The sequence below is a fragment of the Scylla paramamosain genome, chromosome 4 (genome assembly GCF_035594125.1).
Source record: "Scylla paramamosain isolate STU-SP2022 chromosome 4, ASM3559412v1, whole genome shotgun sequence".
Taxonomy (NCBI): Eukaryota; Metazoa; Arthropoda; class Malacostraca; order Decapoda; family Portunidae; genus Scylla; species Scylla paramamosain.
This window is the reverse complement of record NC_087154.1, coordinates 33,790,819-33,814,218: the sequence shown is the minus strand read 5'-3', so window position 1 is coordinate 33,814,218 and position 23,400 is coordinate 33,790,819. Positions and strand designations below refer to the sequence as shown.

The 23,400-nt window shown below is 38.1% G+C and overlaps 2 protein-coding genes across 2 annotated transcripts; one reads left to right on the top strand and one right to left on the bottom strand.

The window, feature by feature from the left end:
* Positions 1-1,537: 1,537 nt before the first annotated feature.
* On the top strand, positions 1,538-9,634 carry LOC135100031 (mucin-2-like). Its single transcript, XM_064002882.1, has 8 exons — positions 1,538-1,676; positions 3,665-3,770; positions 4,301-4,379; positions 5,380-6,810; positions 7,046-7,152; positions 7,465-7,589; positions 8,108-8,253; positions 8,337-9,634. Exons 1-8 carry the CDS (start codon positions 1,672-1,674, stop codon positions 8,372-8,374), a joined length of 2,037 nt encoding a protein of 678 aa, XP_063858952.1. The 5' UTR covers positions 1,538-1,671; the 3' UTR covers positions 8,375-9,634.
* Positions 9,635-10,994: 1,360 nt separating this feature from the next.
* LOC135100033 (transforming growth factor beta regulator 1-like) lies at positions 10,995-21,630 on the bottom strand. The gene is made up of 11 exons (XM_064002883.1): positions 21,475-21,630; positions 20,247-20,337; positions 19,717-19,846; positions 19,278-19,426; positions 18,959-19,096; positions 17,855-17,957; positions 16,400-16,569; positions 15,453-15,598; positions 13,950-14,072; positions 12,437-12,566; positions 10,995-11,315 (listed from the first exon to the last, which is right to left on the bottom strand). Exons 2-11 carry the CDS (start codon positions 20,334-20,336, stop codon positions 11,196-11,198), a joined length of 1,299 nt encoding a protein of 432 aa, XP_063858953.1. The 5' UTR covers position 20,337; positions 21,475-21,630; the 3' UTR covers positions 10,995-11,195.
* Positions 21,631-23,400: the final 1,770 nt, after the last annotated feature.

Here is a 23,400-nt window from a genome sequence, read left to right as displayed (position 1 = left end):
CACACACACACACACACACACACACACACACACACACATTTTTTATTCACGCTTAGGAGAGTTTTCTAATTGCTTAATTTTTTCATTCATATTAACAAGTTTTCAGTATTTCCGCCTGTAATTCTGAACCTATTAATATCTTCATTATTATTTTCTCCTCCCTAGTTCTTCCATGAGACCAGATCGCGTTAGCACTGCCTCCAGAAAGCTGTCAATAAATACACACTGATTCCATCGCTTGTGACTTCAAACCAATTCCTCCAAGTATCTTTTTTTTTTGACAAGTTATATCCAGTACATCTATCAAATTACGTGACAGCACATGAAATACCGAAATACAAAGCAGATGACACTATAATGATTCAATGTCAGTTTTATTTCTCTGCCTCACAAATCTTTTCCCTCCATCACTCCTCTTCTATTCTCTCCATCGTGAATGCTTCCTTCCAGTTAACACAAACATTAAAAGTCATGGAACCGGACGTAATGCAATGTCGTGAGAAAAACCTTGCCACAGAAACGTTTTGTCGACGCCATGCACCGGAGCTGACTTACTGACGCGGCCTCTGAGTTGGTTCTCTGATGTCCTAATTCTTTTCTTTGTTAGTTACTAGTGGGGTCGGCCGCTCTCATATGTTGTCATCAAAGTCTATGATGTCCTATGCATGTATTATTGTTACATGTACGCATTTGTCTTCAGTAGAGATGTCATTCTACAAGGTGTTTCAAGCAGCTACGAACACCCATCGTGTCCTCATTTCTTCTTGGTCTTAATATAAAACAGTTCATTAACTCATATAGTAATATCTACTCGATTTAGAAACATGAAACTCACTGGACTTTGAGACATCACTACTAGAGACTGCTGTACGTGTATAGGTAAATGCCTATTTTTTTTTTTTTTTTATAAACACATACATATTCACGTACCTATATTTACTCATGTACTCGTGTTAATCCGACCTTTTTAAGTCACAGTTAAAATTACTCGGACACGTTCACAGGATTATCACCATCAATATTAACACATTACCACAGAATATCAATTTATACAGGAACGGGCCAATTAAATGAAACAAAAAAAAATAATTTTGAAAAGAACACTACAGCCGGGAACGATAGACTAATAAAACTTAAGTTCTGTCTATATAAATTACTGTGATGAGTAATAGCTCAGTAACAATAATGGCGTTACCACCATCACTTGAAAGAGAGAGAGAGAGAGAGAGAGAGAGAGAGAGAGAGAGAGAGAGAGAGAATTACCAGTGCTAGTCAAATGCAGCCACCAAGAACGTGACAGAAAACAGACCAGAAAATAATATCTTACGGTTCAAAATACTGATAGCGCGTGCGAGGAGAGAGAGAGAGAGAGAGAGAGAGAGAGAGAGAGAGAGAGAGAGAGAGAGAGAGAGAGAGAGAGAGAGAGAACAAAAGAAGAAATACCACACCAACTGAAACGAAAACAACTTAACGAGGCGAAGTTCAGCACCACAAACACCTAGACCCACTAACTCAAAGCCCCGCAGCTGCCTGTCAGAATGATGTCGCATTAGGTGAGGGCGTGGTGTCGCAGGTGTTGCACGGCGCCAGTGTTGCAGGGAGGATCGTGAGAGGGGACGACTTGTGCTCTCTTTCTCTCTTTGTCTTACTTCATCCTGACCGACACGCTCAATGAGGTAATGTGCAGCTAAGAGTGACGGGGTGACGGCTGTGTGGGCCTGCGTATGTCAGGTTCTTGTACTGGTAATGTGTGTGTGTGTGTGTGTGTGTGTGTGTGTGTGTGTGTGTGTGTGTGTGTGTGTGTGATTCACCCACGGTCTTGAGGATCACGTACTAAACTCATGATCACCAGCTGTTACCTTCCTTAAAAGTGATTGAGTTTATTTAGTGCGATATATGGGTAATACTGTCGCCTTTCATACCCCAATTACTCCATCCTTTGACTCAAGCAGAACAGGAATTGCTTACTCAGCAGAGAAAACTTTTAGCAACATAATGAGGCGTGAACCACAGCCTTCAAGGACGTTACGCTCACCTACGGAACAAAATATTTTCACAACTGAGGATCCAACAGGACTATAAACTTCGATATGTTGCGAGGACTGAACCACTGAACCCCCGAGGCTTGCAACCGTGTGTGTGTGTGTGTGTGTGTGTGTGTGTGTGTGTGTGTGTGTGTGTGTGTGTGTGTGTGTGTGTGTGTCAGGAAGAGAAAAAATTTTTTGTTCCTCTTCTTCCTATTTTAAAGTGTTCGTGGTTTGCAGCGTCCGTCACGCACACATTCCATTAAACGACAAAGAACAACCAACTTCCTGTGAGTCACTGGGGAAACCAAAGAAGCTGGAGACGGTGCAGTGGTTGGCTGCTTAGGTGTCGTTGCTCTTTATCAAGATCCTGCTCCTTACAGGGAGACTTCTCAACACAGAGTGACAGTGCCGGTAAAAATGTTCTATTAGCACACGAGCTTAACTGACACATTTAATATAACTGATACATGGCGTCTGATTGGCATTTAAAGCGTCGTCAAAATAAATGAGATTCACTAAATGAGATTCTCTCCTTAAAATGTTACGTAAAGACTAAATGGCACTTAATTCGAACCAGCTGTTACCGCATATCTGACACGCAATAACTGAGAACGCTTCCACGTCTTACAAAGTCAGTTTTATTCACTAGTTATGAAATTCAGCTATTAACCATAATACATGTTACATAACTAGGGACTGAAGTCATTAGATAATCAACTGTAATAAAAATGGAACATAGTATTCTCGTGATTACAGACGTCATTCTCTTGAACCCTTTAATCAGACAAGCGATCACGACACCTGCTCAGAATATCAACCAAAGGAATGTGTACTAGGAGACAAAAAAAAAAAGTAACTATCATTTTGTGGACTTGTCTTTTCCATCCTCCCATATGCTGGTGCGCTTCAATCCAGCACTGCCATCACTCACAGCGCAATCTTTTTTTTTTTTTTTTTCTGGAATCTTCTTCTTGTTTAATTTTATGGAGAACGGCAATATCAGAGAGTCTTTTCTCTCTCTCTCTCTCTCTCTCTCTCTCTCTCTCTCTCTCTCTCTCTCTCTCTCTCTCTCTCTCTCTCTCTCTCTCTCTCTCTCTCTTTTTCTCTTACCCTTTTTCTGGTTATTTACCAAACTGTAACTCTTATATATCAATAAATCATATAAATTAATATTTTACCTGATGAAACAAATTAAACATCCATGGATATATCATTCACCAGATTAATTTAATGAATATATGATTTCCATCATGATCGAGTTATAGCATCAAAAAAAAAAAAAAAACAGAAAAAGACTATCATAAAATTGATTGTGTTGTTTCTTACTTGCATATACAAAACATTCCATACACTCTTCATGATAAGAAAAGCATTGATTATTATGAACGAATGGAATGCAAGAATAAGTATGAATATTAAATTATCAGAGGAGTTTGAATTGATCAACAAAACTGGAATCTCGATAAAGTTTCTCGACAGCTGCAAGAAAATCATTTGCTGAAGAGCTTAGTACTCGCACACGATGCTGAAAATCATTAAAAAAAAAAAAAAAAAAGAATCGCGCACAGTTCAATCCCAACCACACACTCAGCATCTGCAACCTAACAGAGGCTTCCTGTCCCACATCTCTAACACAGGAGTCTCCTGCCGCCACTGCTGATGATCCTGCTGTTGTGTGTGGTGTTCGAGGCAGTCCGAGGAGAGACATGGCAAGAAGTTTATGATGCTTGGGCAGCAGACTTGGTTTGTACAAGTTTATATCATAGCGCCTTTTTATGTCTAAAGATTCAGTCCTCCTATGGATATAACGAGAAATAACGTATTGTATCATATTAAAATCTGCCATCCCCCGCTGAAGACCATTTCTAAACTCACTAATTGATAAAATCCTCACTCGCAGAGTAGAAGATTAGGTGATTATTATACTTTGAGTGACAGCATCAATAAGATTAGAAATTATTATGTGGTATTAAATATAGTATTAATACGCTCTTTACTGTGATGACGGGTATGCAGGTGATTCTTTGTACAGTCATGGTCAAAAATCGAATAATAAAACAGACTCACTTTCACTGTTTAGTGTTTCCCGCATCATTACGCCCTTTCGTTTGCCAAGAATCTGTCAATTACCATAAACTGCAAGGAGACTGTCTGCAGATTACGGTTGGGAGGAAACACAAAAAACAGTGGAAGTTATTGCCCAAAGTTACTCGACTTTTGATTGCGACAGTAACTCAAGTCGACCCCATACTGACCTCCATTGACGCGCACAGAAACCTGGCTGGATGATCGAGGAGTTCGACACTCAACGGCGCTGCTACTGCAAGGTGCCCCGCAGGTCCTCCCTCCCGCGTGAGTGTTTGGGATGCGGTTATATTCCACTATGAATATTTTCCCCTTCACTAACAATTTTCCTTCTGACAAATTCCATCCCGTCCCACAAGCGAACATGTTATTCTCTTCCTGATATCTTTCCTTGAGAACATTTTCTCTCTTGGGTTGTATGATGGCATTGTTGTGGTAACGAAGCCTTGACAAAAACCCACTGTTGACAGCGACTTATGTTGAAGTTAAAGAAAAAATATGGGAGAGAGAAATGTTTGGAGAGGAAAATGTCGGGAGGTGCGGGGAGCGGAGAGGAGTGAGTCGAGGGTGAAGTGATCGGAGGGAGGGGAGGGGAGCTTAGAAGGTTAAAGGGAAAAATCAAAAGGAAAAAAAAAGTTTTAATCGCCAGTGTCTGATCCAGTCAACACTATAGCACAAACGTGTCTGATAAATAAATGGAAAGGCTCTGCATTTAAATATTCTTAACATTACAAAGATCCCTTGATTTACGACAGTGGTTCTACAGGCGATTTTTTTTTTTTGTTCGTATTTCTTTCTATTCATCATTATTTCGACCACGGTTAAGAGAATAATACTATAATGAAGTGTTCAAGCGAAAATTTTTCTTTACGCGAATTACTGATTTAATTTCCACGAGTATAGGATATCTACTCGTAGGTGAATCAGATACTTAGTTACGTATCTCTCATTGATAGTCTTAGGAAGTTACGTATACCATTCATTCGTATTTTCTTATTACTCCAAACGACTCCAAGTAAGTGAACCCTTTGACTCCAATGACTTCTATTATAGCTTGAAAAAATCATTTGAGTATAATTTTGTAAGTAAATAGGTGATCCGGTATAGTTTAAACTTTTAACTGCCTGCAGCTCTACTTATGCTCAATAAAATCGTCAACTTAATTCAAATGGAGCAGCAGGTATCATTTTGCCATTAACAGTCAAACGATTAATAACATCTACCTGAGCCAATCCACGACAAAATGTTCTCAATTCTCTTCCGTCAGTTACGCCGAGCACCACCTTCGCCAGCGCATCTAACACCACAGTCTTCACCGCGCACCTCACCACAGCTGCCACCCCTACTGGCCCCACCATCACCACCATCACCATCACTCTCGCGCCTTCCACCACTAACCCTTACTCCACCAGAACAACGGCCTCCCCGTCCCCCAGCCCGGTGCAAGTCACCACCACCATCACTACCACTGACGGCCTTACATTCTCCACCACAGACCCTGAGGTCATCATCACCTCTCCACATATATCTGACTCCACACCACCACATACACACCACACCACATCCCAGACTATACCAAAAAAACAGACTACTACTTCTAATACTAATGCTTCTCTTACCAATACTACCACCACCGCCACAAGCACAGGGAAAGACAACACCAATGTTACCGTAACAACTACACCTAATATTACCACTGCAGCCACTTCTATTAGATCCACTTTCATCACCACCACCTCTACACCTGCCATTACATTTCAGAGCCTCACTTCCACTATTCCTAATCCCACCTCCTCCATCATCAACATCACCAGTAACAACTTCACCACCACTGCTGCCTCAGGTTTCCCCATTATCAATACCACTACTGCCACTCGCACACAGGCTATAACTACCTTAAGACCCATCACCGCTTCTCTCCATAACATCACCACCATAGTCACCACCACCTCACACTCCCCGACCACTGTCTCCAGCCCCTTCACCACAACCATTATCAATAACACTACATCCAAATCAACCATGACAACAGGAAATGCACCATTCACTACTACCACAACAGCTGCTACAACTTCCAATCCAGCTACCACCACCACCACAACCCCATCGATAAATGCCACTAAAGTCATTTCAACGACAAAAACAACTACAGCCACCATGAAGACCTCAGCCACAACCATCCCATTAACTACCAGTACTACTACCACTACTACCATCCCAAAGACAACCACAACCTCTAAGTCAATAATCACCTCAAAAATAACCACCACACTCACCACACCAATTAGCACCACCCAGAAAACAACTACCACCACCACTACCACCACCACGAAACCAAAAACCAACCAAGCCACAATCCCCAAAACAACAACAACCACAACTTTACCAAAAACAACCACCACACTAACTACAGCAACTCCAGGAACTACCACCACAACCACCATTCCACAAACTACCATCACAGACACTCCTGAAGCTACAACCACTCCCAAAACAACAACCACAACAAAAACGACCACTACCACCACTACTCCTACTCCTAATGTAATCACAACCACCATCACGCCCACCACCACTACCACAATCCCAAAAACAACTACAATAATCACATCACCAACAACTATCATTACCACCACGCCAACCACCACCGCAACCACAACCACAACCTCAACTACGTCAACGACTCCAACTAAAGCAAGTACGTATGCGTTTAATAAGGGCATTATAAAAAAAAAAACTATTAATGACCTTATATAAGACCTTTCAGTCTTATAGCACATGTAATTCCCTATGCAAGTTTATATCATGTATTATAAACTCTTTTGTTTCTGTCTTTTTAACTTCTATAGATCATGTCCAGTTAAGCATTTCTTCATATATTTTACATCAACGCAAATTTATTCTTTTTTTCCTCGCTCTTTCTCTTCCTTTAGATTGTGACGTCACTATTATTGTCTCTCATGGAAGTCTCGATTACTGGACGTCCCCAAACTACCCTGAGCACTACCCAGAGGACATCATCTGCACCATGCGAGTTAGGGTACGTAATCAACAGCCGTGCAAGGGAGTACTTACATTATAAGTACTATGGCTGGTGGTGGTGAACGTGATAATGTTAACGACTAAACCGTGTGTGTGTGTGTATGTGTGTGTGTGTGTACTTATTACTTTTTTTTTGGGGGGGGAGGGGGGCGAAGAGGGCGGAGATGTCCCACATCGTAACTATATAACGTAAACAATACAATTATACGTATTCTTCTACTCATCCCTTTTCCCATCAAGCAGCTTATAACGAAAATACAAAACCTACACCCCCTCAACATCCGTTAATCTGGCTCCCCTCTCCCGCCAGATTCCCGTCACGCTGCAGACCGGAGTGGTGGACATCGAGGTGGTGCCACCTGGTGTCATTTTTAGACCGCCGACGGTGTTGGCCGGATGTGGCGGAGATAGGCTGCAAGTTGTCAGCGAACTTGGGTAAGGCTGCAGGATATCACACTTGCCTCGCCACATTTACCCCTTGACTATAAGACGACTGTCTGCTGGCATGCGAAATAAATCTATAGAAAAGAAAATAGAAAAATGCAGGCATTAATCGATGCTTATCTTCGCTCTCACGTTACGCTATTTGTAACAACTTGACGTAGCTATATCAGCACTCCACATTGTCGTAAGTTTTTTTTATTTATTTTTTTTATTTAAGTTCAGTTACTTTCGAACAAGAGTCAATGATACCTACTTGCTATATAATTTATAATTCCAAATCCTGAGGCAGCTGCCCTGTGCACTGCACTACTAAAGGACTGTTACTAGCTTCTGTTAACGTTATTTTATAAACTAGTTTCTACGAATACCAGAAGCTATCAGGTGGCTCAGCATCAAGTGACCTTCGACAATTCCAAGGTAAACTTTGTATGTGAACCATCGTATAAAAAGTACATGCACGCCTTACGCTGGAGCAAATGACAGCCAATCAGATGCGGCCGTTATTGCAGTTCTAAAACCAACCACTGTGGCGACCTTCGTGGACAATCGTGGAGCATGACATCTATGGGAGACGCGCCCAAGGATATCACCTTCACATTCACCTCTACCTCGGCAGACGGTGGCAAAGGCATCGGCTTCAAACTTTCCATTAAAGGTCAGTATGAGGTCTACACATACTAGTACTCGCCATTACTTAAGTTTATATGCGATTAGTCTTGAATGTTACTAATGTTCCAGGATACGATTATGCAAGTGGTTTTGGTTTCGATTCCTGAGGGCGCCAAATGTTGCCAGTTTGTGGAGAGCTACCAGAGACCACACCCAGGCCTCAGCAGCATGGCCTCATCTCATGTTAATTTCACTCTGGCGTTACTTTGAAATTATGTAAATAACGAGTGAAAACCTTTAAATTTCTGCGATTTGCTACGCCACCAAATATTCCAAGATGCTAACAAGGTCTCTGGCATAAATTGTACCACAACATAACATGAAATTGTCACTAGTAAACATGGTCATTACTGCAGTGGTTCAACCCGGTAGATGATGATCAGAGTTACAACATCAGAAGAACCAGAACGGCAGAACACCCACAGCTGCTACGGTACTTCGGGTCTACTTACCGACATAAAGAATTTTTCCCCCTTTTTATACACGAAATTATTTAGTTAGCTTTTACAAAAATGTCATTAGTCTTTTTTTTTTTTTTCTTCTTCTTTTTCACCCAACCAAGTCCAAGTGGCCTCCAACCTCCCCTCATTCTTAGAAGATAATGAAAATAACAATAGTACTGACGATAATGACATGTAATAATCAAGTAAACAATGTTTCATAACATGTAAAAAAATATAATAATAATAAAGATAAAATTGCTGGACAAAAGGGCGCAATGGCGCAATTCTGTGATAATACCCACATTTGTAGTTTACTTACCTCATCTGGCTTAGTAACTTAGGCCAACAACAACTCTATTTTCCTCTTGATCCTGCTGGGGCACTGGATCACTACCAGTAAAGTCTGTCAGAATACGTTACCCACTTAATGCCATAAGACTGTCAGGCAGGTTTGTTTACATTGTAGACCGAACACAACCACTGCCCACCTGTAACTCATTGTTTAGGCTACACGTTTTATCTATAGCTTGGCCTACCTTCTGTGGGTGTGTAGTACTTCACATGTACTGTAGACATTGCACGTGACGTTATCGACAACGCAATGCACGTAAATAAATGAAGTAACCGTCTAATGTCACATTCACACGAACGTGGTACACACGTACACACTTCGAGCAAACGAGCACTATTCGAAGTTCCAGTAATTTACACTCGCCGGAAAGACAAGTAGTTCCATGATCATGCACTTTAACATGCACATATTTCAGAGTAATAACAGTATTTTTAGAGGATAAATTGCTTTGAAAATATTTCACTGACATGAAAATACCACTTGATAAGATCATTTAATTATTGCTAACCAAGATTGTACAAATTATGGGATGTAGTTCCCAGAACAATAAAGGAAACTTTACTATGACTTTACTCTGAGTTATTTAATTTCATTAAATAACTCAGAGAGAGAGAGAGAGAGAGAGAGAGAGAGAGAGAGAGAGAGAGAGAGAGAGAGAGAGGATGTATAAATGAAGAGCTGCAGGAGGATCCTCTAACCACCACTGACAGTAGCACAAGGCTCAAAAGTGAAAACAGATATGGGTATGTAATGAGAAAATCCAAAGGAAGTAGAAATTAAATATATGGTGAGACATACTAAATCTAATAAAAAGAATGGAAGTAGTATGAAAAAGATGAATGTGGCGTTAGCACCAGAAATGCATTTGTGTGTGTGTGTGTGTGTGTCACCCCACTGTATCAGTGTGTATGTTGTTTAGTTGTGTGTGTGAATGAATCATTAAATAGTTATTTGAATGTTTTGTCATGGTTAACGATACAGTCACATTCCCTTAATGCAATGTTTCTTCCTGACTGTGTTCTAGAGTACTACTATTCTGCTGAAATTTGTCCTTGTGATCTCAAATGGTTCAAACAAATTGCCATTTATGGTCATAATAAACATCCTATTTTGATTTTTTTTAAGTTTCTTACCTGAGAAAGAAACCTATACTATGAGTGAAACTGGGTGCTTGACTATTCCATAACTATAGTGAGGGTAAAGAGGCTTATTATCATTTCACTGGTACACATTATCACAAGCTGTATGCAAGCCACTGTTACCAGAGGAGGTATTTTCACAGTAAAGCAACTGTACCCTACCTTTGTATATAGGTCAAGATGTTATCTTGGTAGGATAATGGCTCCCATAACTAAAATCATATTTGCTCAGCATTCTTACAAGCACTTCTCCAAAGATCCTTGATTTCCTTTTCTTCAATATGAGGAATGTAATATACAGGTTTTTCTCAGGCTCCCTCTGCAAAATAATTTCAGCTGGAAGGGAAATCTTCCTCAGGCTTCCTGACTGGATTTGAGGGTTGGTGTGGTGGAACTTTCATTTTTATGCACCTAACTACCAATATAAAACTGAGCAACAACTTGTAGCTGTTTATTTCACTGTTTCCTAGGTTTGTAATCCTGCATCCTTTGAGGCATTTACCTTAGCAATTATGTCTATTGATGACCTCTTTTTCCAACTACCACTCATTATGCAAATACAAGTAAAATGAAACTACAACAAAGATAGAATGACATGCACAACACATCTTGACAGCTAAGTGGGTACTGAACAAGTTTACAACATAAACAATGAAAGGTACTGCCTAGTTGGTGACTCGATCAGTTTGGTGGTTTTCATATCCTACATTGTAAAATGCCCTTATCAGGAAATTGATACTGACTGCCCAAAACTCGTGAATGCTGTACCTGAGTCTTGCCAGATCAAAACAAATTCTGAATGGGTTCACATTTATTTCTAATCAATGAGAAAATTTACAAAATTGTATGTGGATGCATGTTCATCTCTTCAATTACTTTATCTTAATTATGCTGAATGAAATTCACTTCCCTTTCATTAGACAACTGCATTTGTCATTTATTATGTGCAATAAATAATGATTTGTAATAATATATTATGTCTATTACCTATATTTCATGGGGATGTAACATGATGTCGAGCAAAGCGAATGTTACGCAGAAGAGCTTCATGACACAATGATGCTTCTTTCTCTCCCTCAAATACGCTCTCAACCTCTGCTTCACTCCGACAAACCTGCAGAATATCACAAATTATAAGACTGAAGTATTCACCAGACTCAAACTTCTACCTAACTTTCTCACATTCACCTTCCTTACAGCACTATACATATGAGCATTAATCAAGCAGATATAAACATTCATTTGCATTAGAAGTTGCTCCTTTCACCTGTCTCCCACCAAGCCTATACATTCTCAAAATCTATCTCCTATCTCCTACCAGTGCTATCAAAAGCTTTCTCTAAATCAATGACTGATCAAACACATTATCAACTGCCAAGTATTTTTCACAATAAACAACTGATCAGTTCATTCCCTTCTTCCTCTAAAACTGCAATGCTGTCACAAATCACTCCTTTCTATACTCTCTCAAATCCTTTAATGAACACCTCTATAATCCTTGTCCAAAACACCTAAAATTGGAAACATTCATACTGACCTTTACCTTTAAAACTATAATTAGACATGCCTTGTCAATCACCACCATACTGCTCATTAAATACACATTCAGTAATCTTACTAACAACTAAGTCATTCTGCTGCACATCCATCCAAACTTGCAACTTGCCTTGCATTCATCTCCCTCACCATCTCTTGCACTTCCTGCCTTATGATTAATGATTTATCTAATTCTTCTAGCACATGCTAGCCTTGCTCCATTTCAATTACTGCAATCTCAAACTCTCTCTCTTCTTCTACATTCAGCAATCTTGCAAAATATGTACTTAGCTCATCTCTTCTTTACAGTATCCTCCTCAGCTAAATTTACATCAAGCATAACTTGTTATTTTTTTTATTTACAAAGGCAAAAAAAATTTTGAAAAAAAATTAAAAAGAGGCTCACTGAAGATGCAGGTTCCAAAAGATCATAGTCCAAAAGAATATTATGATGGAAATGTCTTGAAACCTCCTTCTTGAAGGAATTTTGGATATAAGCAGCATGAAATACATCAGGTAAAATTCCAGTTTACCAGTAAGTGATGCAAGATTGGGGACACTGGTTTACTCTTGCATTAGGGTGATGGATGGAATAGGGATGAAAAAAAATTGAAGGCATCACACATTTTCAAAAATTTGTCACCCAAATAACTATTGCAAATAACATCTAAGACATGGAGACAGAAATAGTAATTTTACCTCAAATTTAATCCACTTGTAACGAGAACATTTTCTGGCCCCGGGACAGGCTTGCAGCACATTCTGTACACTGGGATGGGTAAGTCCAAAAAATCTGCATCCTCTCTCATCACTGTCAGTACCTTCAGTCCTAGAAATAAAAAAAATACAAAGTTAGACAATAAAAGTACTTTCTCTCTCTCTCTTTCACACAAACTCTCTCACACACTGGTACACTGATAAAAGTAGACCAAAAACAGCTGCTACACAGCTGAAACAGCATTACACAGTAGTCACTCACTCATAAGATTCATAAAGCAATGATGAGGCCAGTTGCAAAACTCCCACATGTTCAGTTACATTCTTCACATAAGATCCCAGGATTTCTTGATCAAGCATCCAATTCCTCAGGTTAACCAGGCCTCCCACCCCTAGATATAGCTCCTTGTTATACCTGACTGTTAACTACAGTACCCTTTCAACTTTTGTGACTCTTCCAAAGCCATAGCACTAAACTCAAGGATCATTTAACTAGAGGTAATGAAAACATTGCAAAAATTGCTTATTTATTCTGGCCATGTGGCCTATACCTGTGTGTGTGTGTGTGTGTGTGTGTGTGTGTGTGTGTGTGTGTGTGTGTGTGTGTGTGTGTGTGTGTGTGTGTGTGTGTGTGTGTGTGTGTGTGTGTGTGTGTGTGTGTGCACTATACCTTCATATTTGTGTCTATGTGCATAAACATTTCATAGCTTCATGTACACAAGGTATGCTCACACTGTTGCCACCTCAACCCTGGAGTGACTGACCATGGTCAGCAGGACATAGCCGCAGGCTGTGGAGACAACGCTGCATGGCCTATATGAGATGCCAAGTGGAGCAAAATATTTATTACAGCATCCTTGTTCCATCATCAAATCAAAAGCCATTAAAAAAACATGCAGTCATATATAATAACATCTAAATTCTTTAATAATTAAAGCAAAATAAAGTTGCTGAAGAGATGCTGGCTTGGGGTTTGTTGTTGGAATGATGAGGTGCCAACACAACAGCTCAGTCCCTGTATGACACCAGACTTGCTGTGTCACCAGTCTCACTAGCAAAACCAGGCAGCATGATGGGAGAAATTTGCCTTGTGTGATGCCGCCTTTAGGTTTAATGTGTACTGTAATATGTATGTTAATGTGTAAGCTGATATGTAATGTTGATTTTAAGACGAAGAGCTTGCCAAATAAATAAACCATATATTTTCATTATTATTATTATTATTATTATTAATATTATTACTATTATTATTATTATTATTATTATTATTATTATTATTATTATTATTATTATTATTATTATCATTAATACTATTACACACACGCGCACACACACACACACACACACACACACACACACACACACACACACAGATATAGAAAGATGAAAAAGAAAACAAAATTTGATGAGAAAAATTAAATACAACTGGCTCAAAGCACAAAGTTTGAAGGACTTTGATTATTGTGGGGAAAAAGCAAGATTGCATAATGCATACCTGATGGTTAAGAGATCCATATCAAGAGAGAGATTAATAGTCTGAAGAATCTGATTATGGCATTCAGCAGGGGAATTACCAGCCATTACTGCATCTTCTTCATCTTCACACACAATCTCAAACCTGTTGAATATATGTATTATTGTATACTTAATATATATATATATATATATATATATATATATATATATATATATATATATATATATATATATATATATATATATATATATATATATATATATATATAAAGAGGAATATGACACAAAAAAACAGGGATCTCATGAGCTCTGCATCTGCTAGAAAAAGAACCACCTAAATTTATAGAGATAGAATAGATTTATTGCCACAGTAAGAGACTCCATATGGCTGAAGTTCAGCAATGGTGACAGTTGCCTTGTACACAAGACCATAACAAAGTAAAAAAATGGAAATACTGTACCTAATTCCATGTTGCAAAGAAGGCATATTTTAGGACATATCATCAATATAGTAATTGTGACATTGTCTGATTGGTGTGGCATGAGGCATAGCTAAAAAAAGACAATACTATGGCACATCATTATTATTCTTATTATTTCTGGCAACAAACCTAGGTTATATGGCCACATTCACCAAGACATAGTTATCTGCTGCCCTATCATGTAGCAAGAGCAACCTTCTTTGCTGCCAGGCCCTGATATGGATATTACTGGTCATAAGGTAATAATTGATCCTCATACACTGAATTTCAGTTTCCTCTCTTCCCTAAGGGTTTACAGGTTATGAGGGTGCAATGTTATGGCAAGATAGGGGAACATAAGCCACAGCAAGACTGGCCATGGAGCAGTTAAAGCTTGTTTTCCTGGCCTGTCAGGTCTGGGTTCAATCCCAAGTCAATTCCACTCCCCTTACTTATGATAAATAAACTTTTCAGTTTCAAAATAAAGAACATAGTTCTTTGTATCATCATGACATTGTTCAGTGAGAGGGCAGGATAAGCTTAATTTAAGCTTACATACAATGGTATAGCTGAGTGGGCCAAAAAATGAGTGTCCTCCCCCAATGAGAGAGAAAATATGGATGCAACCAAGGCTTCTAGTATGTTCCTTGGTAAACGTGACAAAGACCATAACCATGCTTCCCAGAGACATGCTCTGGAGTGTTTGGATACAACATATGCTACCACATTAAATTAACAATTAAAACACCAGAAATTAATCAAGGAGCTAGAGAGTCTTGTAATACCAAGGCAAGATATGGAAACATGAGCCAAAGCAGAAATGGCCAAAATACCTTATGGTCCAGTCAGTTAAATTTTTCATGCTTAGATGTGCCACCTAAGCAACAATCCCAGCCTCCCACAAATATACATGTACACCCTCTATACGAATTTCACATTATGAATAATAAATTATAACCACATGAATAAAGAAAAAAATACTAATAACTAAAAGCAGAACCAGGGATAGTGAAACAAACTATTACTTGAAGCACAACAATAATATAAACACATAATTTTACCTTGGAGATGGACCTCCATCCAATATCTTGCATGTATATAATACTGGTTTAAGTGGATCTCGTAGACTTGCATATATTCTTGAGGAGCAGAAGCCAACTGGGAATATACACTGTTCATTGTGGTAAGCCTCCCGATCACTGATTATCTAAAATAATAAGGGCAAGATAGACAATTATATTAAAAGTAAGTGATGTATGAATAAAAATATATCAAACAATAATAATTAGAAAAAAAAGGATGTTCTGTCAACTATTCATAACAACAGAATGCATAAAAAACACTCTTATATCAATATAGACTGCAACTTTCACTGCAAATAGCTTTTGGGATAAAATACTGTATGGGGGAATGATTGTGAAATTTCTCTGAGAGGAAGAGTAAATGTTATGTAGGCCTGAGATCCATTCAAGTGGTCAGCTTGCATCTGAGTGTAGAGAGGGATATGGGAGTCCAATAAAAGTGCTTAATTTGATGCCTTGCAATTCAAATCATCCTGCAATACAAATATGAACAAGAAGATTGTAACAGAACACAGCAATCAAAAGTGCTTGCTGTGAAAAGGATTTACTAAAGAAAGACAAGATGGAAGTGTACCAGCAATGAAACCATGTGTGAATGATGTGGTACAAGTGCCTGTGCAAATGGATGAAAATGTAAGGTAATGGAACATGTGAAAAGAAGCACAAGAAGATATTCTGATAATACAAAGATAAGGAATATATAATTTGTAAAGAAAATGTATCAGCATGAATTTAAAAGAGCTAACTGTAGAGGAAGGCCACTTGGGAGGTGGAAGGATATGGTAAAGGAATATGTGCACTGAAGAAATAATAATAAAGGTGGAGCACTTAAACAAGCAAGATGAAAATATTTGGTTACAGAGGGAATAAGGCATCAAAGAAATTAAAAAAGAACAGATAAACTGATAGGTCCTTTTTGGTATTACCTCTCCCAGGCTATGAATTGTAAGTGGTCCCAGAGTGATGGGGAAGATTGGACGTCCAGCAGAATCTAAAGTGATGGGAGGACAAAGGCGTTTGGGTTTGCTGCTCCCACTCTTTCTTGCCTTGACTTTTTCTGATGATCCCACAGAAGATGGAGTTGTGCTACCTGGGCCTACAAAATGTCATATTGAAGTAATCCAAGTGCATGCCAATATGAAAGTATATATAATCAAGTACATTCATGCATGAGATGAAGACTATATAAAAATTAAGGATGCATGGAATTCTATGCATGTAGTAGGAAAAAGATGAAGGGATGAAGTTTGAGCAACTAAGCAGCCAACATAAAGGATAAGATTTATTCAGCTTTCATTTCTTTATCTTGAATCAAATCCTTTTTTGGAGTTGAACATCACAAAGTATCTGTTTAATACATATGATGGTTAAAGCCAGCCAAGATTATGTCAGCATCTATCAGGGAATAATAGATGAGGCTTTGCCATGGCCAAAGGATCACATTACATGCTGTATTTTTCTCTTGCCATCCAGCACCTATATATGCAAGAACAGATTACAGTTTGAATACCTTAAACAAAGGAATCAAAATATCTGGAAAAGAAATATTAAAAAATAATAGTAGCTGCTTGGTTCCAAAGCAAAATCAGTGTGTTGGAAAGGCAAGAGAATTCATTAATATATGGATTTTGAGAGGATTGTCTACCACAAATTGTGAAATTCTTTTGAGAAACTATAAATGATTTTATAAAACTACCCTAGGTTTGTTATCGTTTTCTTAACAGAAGATTTCATTATGAAAAAAATTACCATGATTAATCTTCTGACTCCCTCCATCCACCCAGGATATGTTCTGCATCAGGTAGTGCACACTTGAAGGGATGGAAACCATGAAGACAAGGGCTTTTCATAGTAAGCAGAAGTTATTCTACAAGAACATTACCAATATTCATAGATTAAATTCTAATTCTGATGCAATACATATAGTGTACAGGATGTCTGAAGGCCACAGCTCTCCTGAAGGAGAGAGAAATAGATGTACATTCCTTGTGCAAGTCTTCCCCACACTTCACATGTTTGCACTTTTAAACTTATTCAGGGCATCACTGAGAGAACCTCTAACATAAAGCAGATAATGACATCTATTAAGTTCTCAGATCTAAATAACAGCAAATATTCTCCAATTGCAAGATGATATGTGCATATGTGAAGATGATGAGAAAAATAATGCATGAAAGAACTTCAAGTGTACGAATCTCTGTAAATTCTAAAGGTTGGGAAAAGAAAAACTAAGTTTTGTGATTATAAATCAGACATCAGAGATGTGGATAGGACATAAAAAAAATTGAAAAGAAAAAAGAAAGAGTCTGAAAGGAGCATTTCCTGTAAGTGGAGAATAAGCCTGAAATAGTATTCTACAGCAAGGCTGAAAATCAATTTACCTAGAGAGGGATCAGAAGGTTTACGCTTCAGTGATGTCACTTTAGGTTTCTTGCTGTCCCAGTTCTCAATATTTCCACTGCCCAACACAAAGTAGTTATTGTTCTGAAAGAAATATTCACATCACACATTTGGACAGCCACCAAAATTCATTAGCTTGGGAACAGTAACTCCTATGAAAAATTTCCATATTTGTCAAAAAAATGTAGTTCAATAGGTTGTGCAAAATTCCTGCTATGCATTATTGAAAAGAAAAGAAGAAAAAAGTTTAAAAAATCCTATGTTTAGTTAACAATTTATTTGTTTATTCTTTTTTCATGTAAGAGGGGTGGTGACCAAGGGCAACAAAGAGAGTGATAAAAGGCCCACTGAGAGTGCCAGTCCCAAGAGAAAAGTCAAAGGGTTAATCTAAACTTGAAGGACAAGTGTCTTGAAATCTCTCTCTTGAAGGAGTTCAAGCTATATTTAGGAGGAAATACTGAAGGGGCAGGAAGTTCCCAAGTTTACTGAGAATACTGTTCAACTCTTGTATTACAGAGGAGGACAGAATAGGGGTGAAAGAAAGTAGAAAGTCTTGCACAACAAGACAGGAGGAGGAGAGATATGCAGTTGGTAAGATCAGAAATGCAGTTAGCATAAAAATAGTGACAGAAGATAACAAGAGATGCAACATTGCAGCAATAAGAGAGAAAGGCTGAAGACAATCATTTAGAGGAGATGAGTAGTATCTATGGAGTACCAGAACTTCAGATAAAAAATATATCTTTCATCAACCAAAACACAAGTCACATTAAAAGTTATTCATGAAATTCTACAGCTGTTTTCATTAACTAAAATAAAGCATCAATGAAGTTTCTCTTGGGTTGCTCATGAATCATCATCATCATCAAGGTAATTCCATGACTCATCCTTGGTCACATGATGGCAGCTTTCAAAGAATTTTTTTTCATATTTTTTTCCCAACTGCCCTCTTTCAATAACACACTAAAATTAATGGAATTTGAACACTTATACTAACTCCTAGTAAGCTGAGTTTCCATTCCCACAGAATCAGTCTCTATTACACATAATTTATGAGTACACAACAATTTTTCTGTAAAATTTACCTTTGCTGGAAGTTGACTGTGATTGTCATTTGTGGTTTGATGTTGTAGAAGTCTTTTGAGCAGAAATATTCTCTCCTCTGCTGCAACCACCACTTGTTGCTGGACCTCTGCAACCTGGTCACAGAGTGCTGCATTTTCCTGGAGGCAGTCACAGAGGAATTAGTCCATGATGCAACATAATCCCAATAAGAAAGACATTGTTCTTCCAACTCTTTTTCTTGTGCAACAGTTACAAATTACTGATAAAATAGTAAAAAAATCAATAGTTACAGATACATACATACAATGCATACAGATACAACTAAAATTGTTTCCTTACAAATACAAGGTCTTTCACAATCCGTCTCAAAAGCTTCATCTTGCGTTTGTACACCAACTGTTCTTGAGCCTTGTGCCTGGCCAGTCTTTCAGCAATGGCTGGAGGAAGGCTTGCACCACGTCCTCTACCTTTGTCAGCAGAAAGTCTTCCTGCAGGAATCACAGTCTGACTTAGTTCCCTCTAGCAACATTACATAGAAAGCATTATCAAATGATCTGTAGCTGTCCAATTACTTCACTAGTATTTGTTTTCTCCCTAACACTAAGGTTTTCAAAGCAGCCACCTACTATAACAAAGGAAGTTAGAAAAAAATGTCAGTAGAGTACTTGTCTAATTTCTCTTGAAGTTTTATAAAAATATCTCACTAGGAAAATACTGCGTATGTAAATGTTCTTAGTATGTTCATAACTTGTAAATGCAAACTTCCTCTTTTTTGTACCTGAAGATGTATTTCCCGGTGATGATCTGCCTGGAACACTCCCCACAATACCAGGAGTACTCACAGCAGTCACAGCAGAACTTGAGTTTGCTACAGTTATTAAGTGTCCACCACCTTCATTCCCATCCACCTGTAAAGACATGTTAAGTGCAAATCAAACTGAAGTATTCTCCAGATGTTTGCTAATCTGTATTAATGCAACAACATCCATATTATTCTACCATGATAATTCACTACCAATTTATTTTACAGCCTCAGAAAGCCTAATCAGTGAGAGGGAAGATAACCAACAAATCCAAAGTGGATTTCAGTCCACCTTGACTGTCCTGACACAACATAAACATGAGATAAAAAAACTGATGCATTGATGGAGTCCCAAAAAATCACTAAGTAATATACCATAAAGGGACAAATGAGGCCTCTATATGGACTTATAATTTTGGTGTGGGAAGATAAGCAGGTACAAACTTACAATGACAATTACATTTTAATTTTTCTTCTTTTATCTTTAAAGAAAATAATTTAATTACAGTCTCAGCAAGATGTGCAGTCCTCCCTCTGACTGGATCCATGCTAGGTCCCAAGAGGAGGTTCTCTGCAGTATTCCACACAGACGACATTCTGAAAATTAATTATCATTAATTATATCTAATCAATGCAATTGTTAATCATGTCTTTATTTTTAAGAAAGTGGGTTGCTAAAAACAAAAACATGATACACAACAACCATGAAACATTAAATGAAAGTGACTTCCAGGTAGTGTGTACCATGCAACAGAAAAGCACCACAGATTCTGCCTCTGTCTCCGCCAGTTTTTCTCATCCCCCAGTTAGTTTGGTTAGATTATTTTTCTTACGTTGAGTTAGTTTGGCTAGGTTGTTACTTTTGGTTAGGTTAGTTTCATTAGGCTGGTGGTGATGCATGACAGCCAGCTGGCAGCCACAGGCAAACAGCAGCCAGTCCTCTTGGTGGCAACATTGTAATTGAGTGTTATTGCTGTGCTAACTTATTTATGAGGATGAAACTATTTTTTTGGGTAGATTTCAGTCAGTTTTGTATTAATCAGCTCTTTGTATTTATTGGAAATCACTAGTTCTTGTGGATCAGAGGGTAAACAATAAAAACTATTGATTTGCGGGAAAAAAAGAACAAGCCAATAATTCATAACAAGCGGAAAACGGAAAAAAAATAGTTTCATCTGTAACACAGAGACTGGTAAAAGAGTTAAATTTTACCCTTTTTAACACTTTTTATTGCCCTTTACCAGTATCCAATAACAAAAAAAAAAAAACTCCAAATCCGGTTTCCACCAATCCATAATAAAGTAAAATACTCAAATTCCGAAGGCAAGAAAGGGGAGAGAGAAAAGTTCAGCTTTAATGAAGCTAAACTTGAAAAAGAAAAAATGAAAGAGATTTTTAAGTAAGGTTTTAGACGAATGGAAGAGACCACATAATGCAGAGTCAATAAGGAGGAAAAGTAAGACAAATTATGGGTAGGAAAGATTGGACATAAAATATATATCTCCGTGATGCAGGGTTACCACGTGTAGGCCTAACAAGTTGTTGTGGGTTTCCTTATATTCCTAGCATCCACTGCGTGAATAAACGGTTCCCTTGCATCCTGTCATAAGTCTGCTTCTGGGTTTGCATTAGAGCACCGGGCATCATTGCACTGATTGGGGGTTGCAGCATCACCGCTCACTGGCCTGCATAAGCTTTCCTCAAGAGGCATGACAAAAAGTTATCTATACTCACATGGTTTTCCTCTTTTGATGCCACGAGGAAGCACAGCACCACTTCCCTTCTTGTTTATCTCGACCACTGTTTACGATTTGATGAAAGAAAACTGTCTGATGTGGTCATCCGTAAAGCACACCAGTGAAGGGGGGACAAAACTATTTTTCATCCATGAAATAAGAACTTGCAGTTTCATGTATTGCAGCCTACAAAGAGTATCTATTTATTAGACAATTGCCAGAACTGTGATGTCTGGTTGGTTTTGAGATATATCATATATGAATGCCAAAATGGGAAGGGAGGATGAAGCTTGTAGACCAATGACAAGTAGAGAGAGAGCCTTCATGAAACATCACATGATAATAGAGAAAAAATAGCTTTATTTGCTGTGATAGGTAATTTTATAAGAGGAACACTCTTTTCCCACACTAGGACATCCATAAATGCGTCTGGATATCGCCTATTTATAGGGCACATCTTAAACCAAATTCACCATTTTTTTTATTTGTATTCTAAGGAATAACAAACAAATAACACACAATTAATTACTAACACTTAAGGAATAATAAATGGACAATAAATAAGTCAGGAGATACTATTATTATATTCATTGCAAGATCCAGAAATTTGAACCTAAAAGGGGCTGAAATCTCGCCAACATCAAGGCAATGATAATCCATAAGTGAGAGTGTTCCTCAAGAATGAGAGGGGGAGGTGGGACACAGGGCTAGGCCTCACTCAAATCCGTCTTAAATTGCCTCAAATCAGGCAAACAACAAGCTAACAACATTCCATAAATGAGGGTGTTCTTCGAAAATAGCAGTTTTTTTTTTTTTTTTTTTTTGCGGGGGGGCAGTAAACCAGGTGATTGAGAGTTAAAAAAAAAATCCTTCTAATGGCCCTTTAAATCATCCAATTAAACAATCCTCTAGGCACTACCATTCCCACTTTTCGCTGGATTTTAAGAATATTTAGAGATTTTGGGCTTAATTTTAAGCATCTGAAGCCCAAAATTTGAATCAACAGTCAAAAAAATACTGAACTCAACTTATATAAATCAATACAAATTCACATAATTCAACTGGTATCAGGAAAAAGGAACAAAATATTTCGTTCTAACGCCGCCAAAGTTCGGAATAGACGCCTTTGAATGTTTCTATTAATCACCTAGTTAGATTAAAGTTGGCGAGATTTTAAGAATGTTTAGACATATTAGGCTCAATTTTAAGCATTTTAGTCTCGATTTCAAGCACTGGAGTCCAAAATTTAAATGCGGAGTTTGGTAAACTAGTAAATGTTACCAGGCTGCAATACCAGACATGTCCCTTCCCCATACATAGGAGCAATATCAAATATGTTTAAAGTGTCATTCTGTATACATAAAGATGCAATGAGTTTATATAATATGCTTTTAACACTATTCCTTTTGAATAGTAACACAGGGAAAATCGGACTGTATTCATGAACAAAAGTATTTAGGTTAATTTTCTAGTGAATTGGCATTTAGATTTATATAGTCATCTCGAGATTTCCAAAAAAGTACACCATTGATCGGAAGCGTATTAATGCAGACAACAGTGAAAATGAAGGCAACATGTCTGTGCCATTTAAAACTCCAAATAAGCAAAAAACACTTCACCAACGTAAGCAAACCAATACCATTAATTTTATTCAGGCAATATCAGGAAAAAAAAAATCTTGCAATAACGTTGCTAGAATGAACACCACAATATTTATATGGATGAGCCGTACTCCTCTTCCCTCAGCATATACACCCTCCCCCCCACGTCTGGCCCTGTGGCCTCCCTCTCGCATTGCTGAGGAACACCTCCACTTATGGACTGCTATTGGCAAGATTTTCGCCCTTTTAGTCAGTCTCCTTCGCCTTTCTGAATCTTCTTGCAATGAGCACAAATAATAAAATATCATCATCCTCCTGGCTTA

What these genes read in the sequence shown, in the direction of transcription:
- LOC135100031 (XM_064002882.1), top strand. An exon ending in AACGACTCCAACTAAAGCAA is followed by an intron (nt 6,811 to 7,045) that starts GTACGTATGCGT and finishes CTCTTCCTTTAG; the next exon opens with ATTGTGACGTCACTATTATT. An exon ending in CAAGTTGTCAGCGAACTTGG is followed by an intron (nt 7,590 to 8,107) that starts GTAAGGCTGCAG and finishes CCGTTATTGCAG; the next exon opens with TTCTAAAACCAACCACTGTG.
- LOC135100033 (XM_064002883.1), bottom strand. Translation starts at nt 20,336, where the DNA reads ATGTCGTCTGTGTGGAATACTGCAGAGAACCTCCTCTTGGGACCTAGC. An exon ending in ACCGGGAAATACATCTTCAG is followed by an intron (nt 19,427 to 19,716) that starts GTACAAAAAAGA and finishes TGATTCCTGCAG; the next exon opens with GAAGACTTTCTGCTGACAAA. An exon ending in ACAAGTGGATTAAATTTGAG is followed by an intron (nt 11,316 to 12,436) that starts GTAAAATTACTA and finishes GATATTCTGCAG; the next exon opens with GTTTGTCGGAGTGAAGCAGA.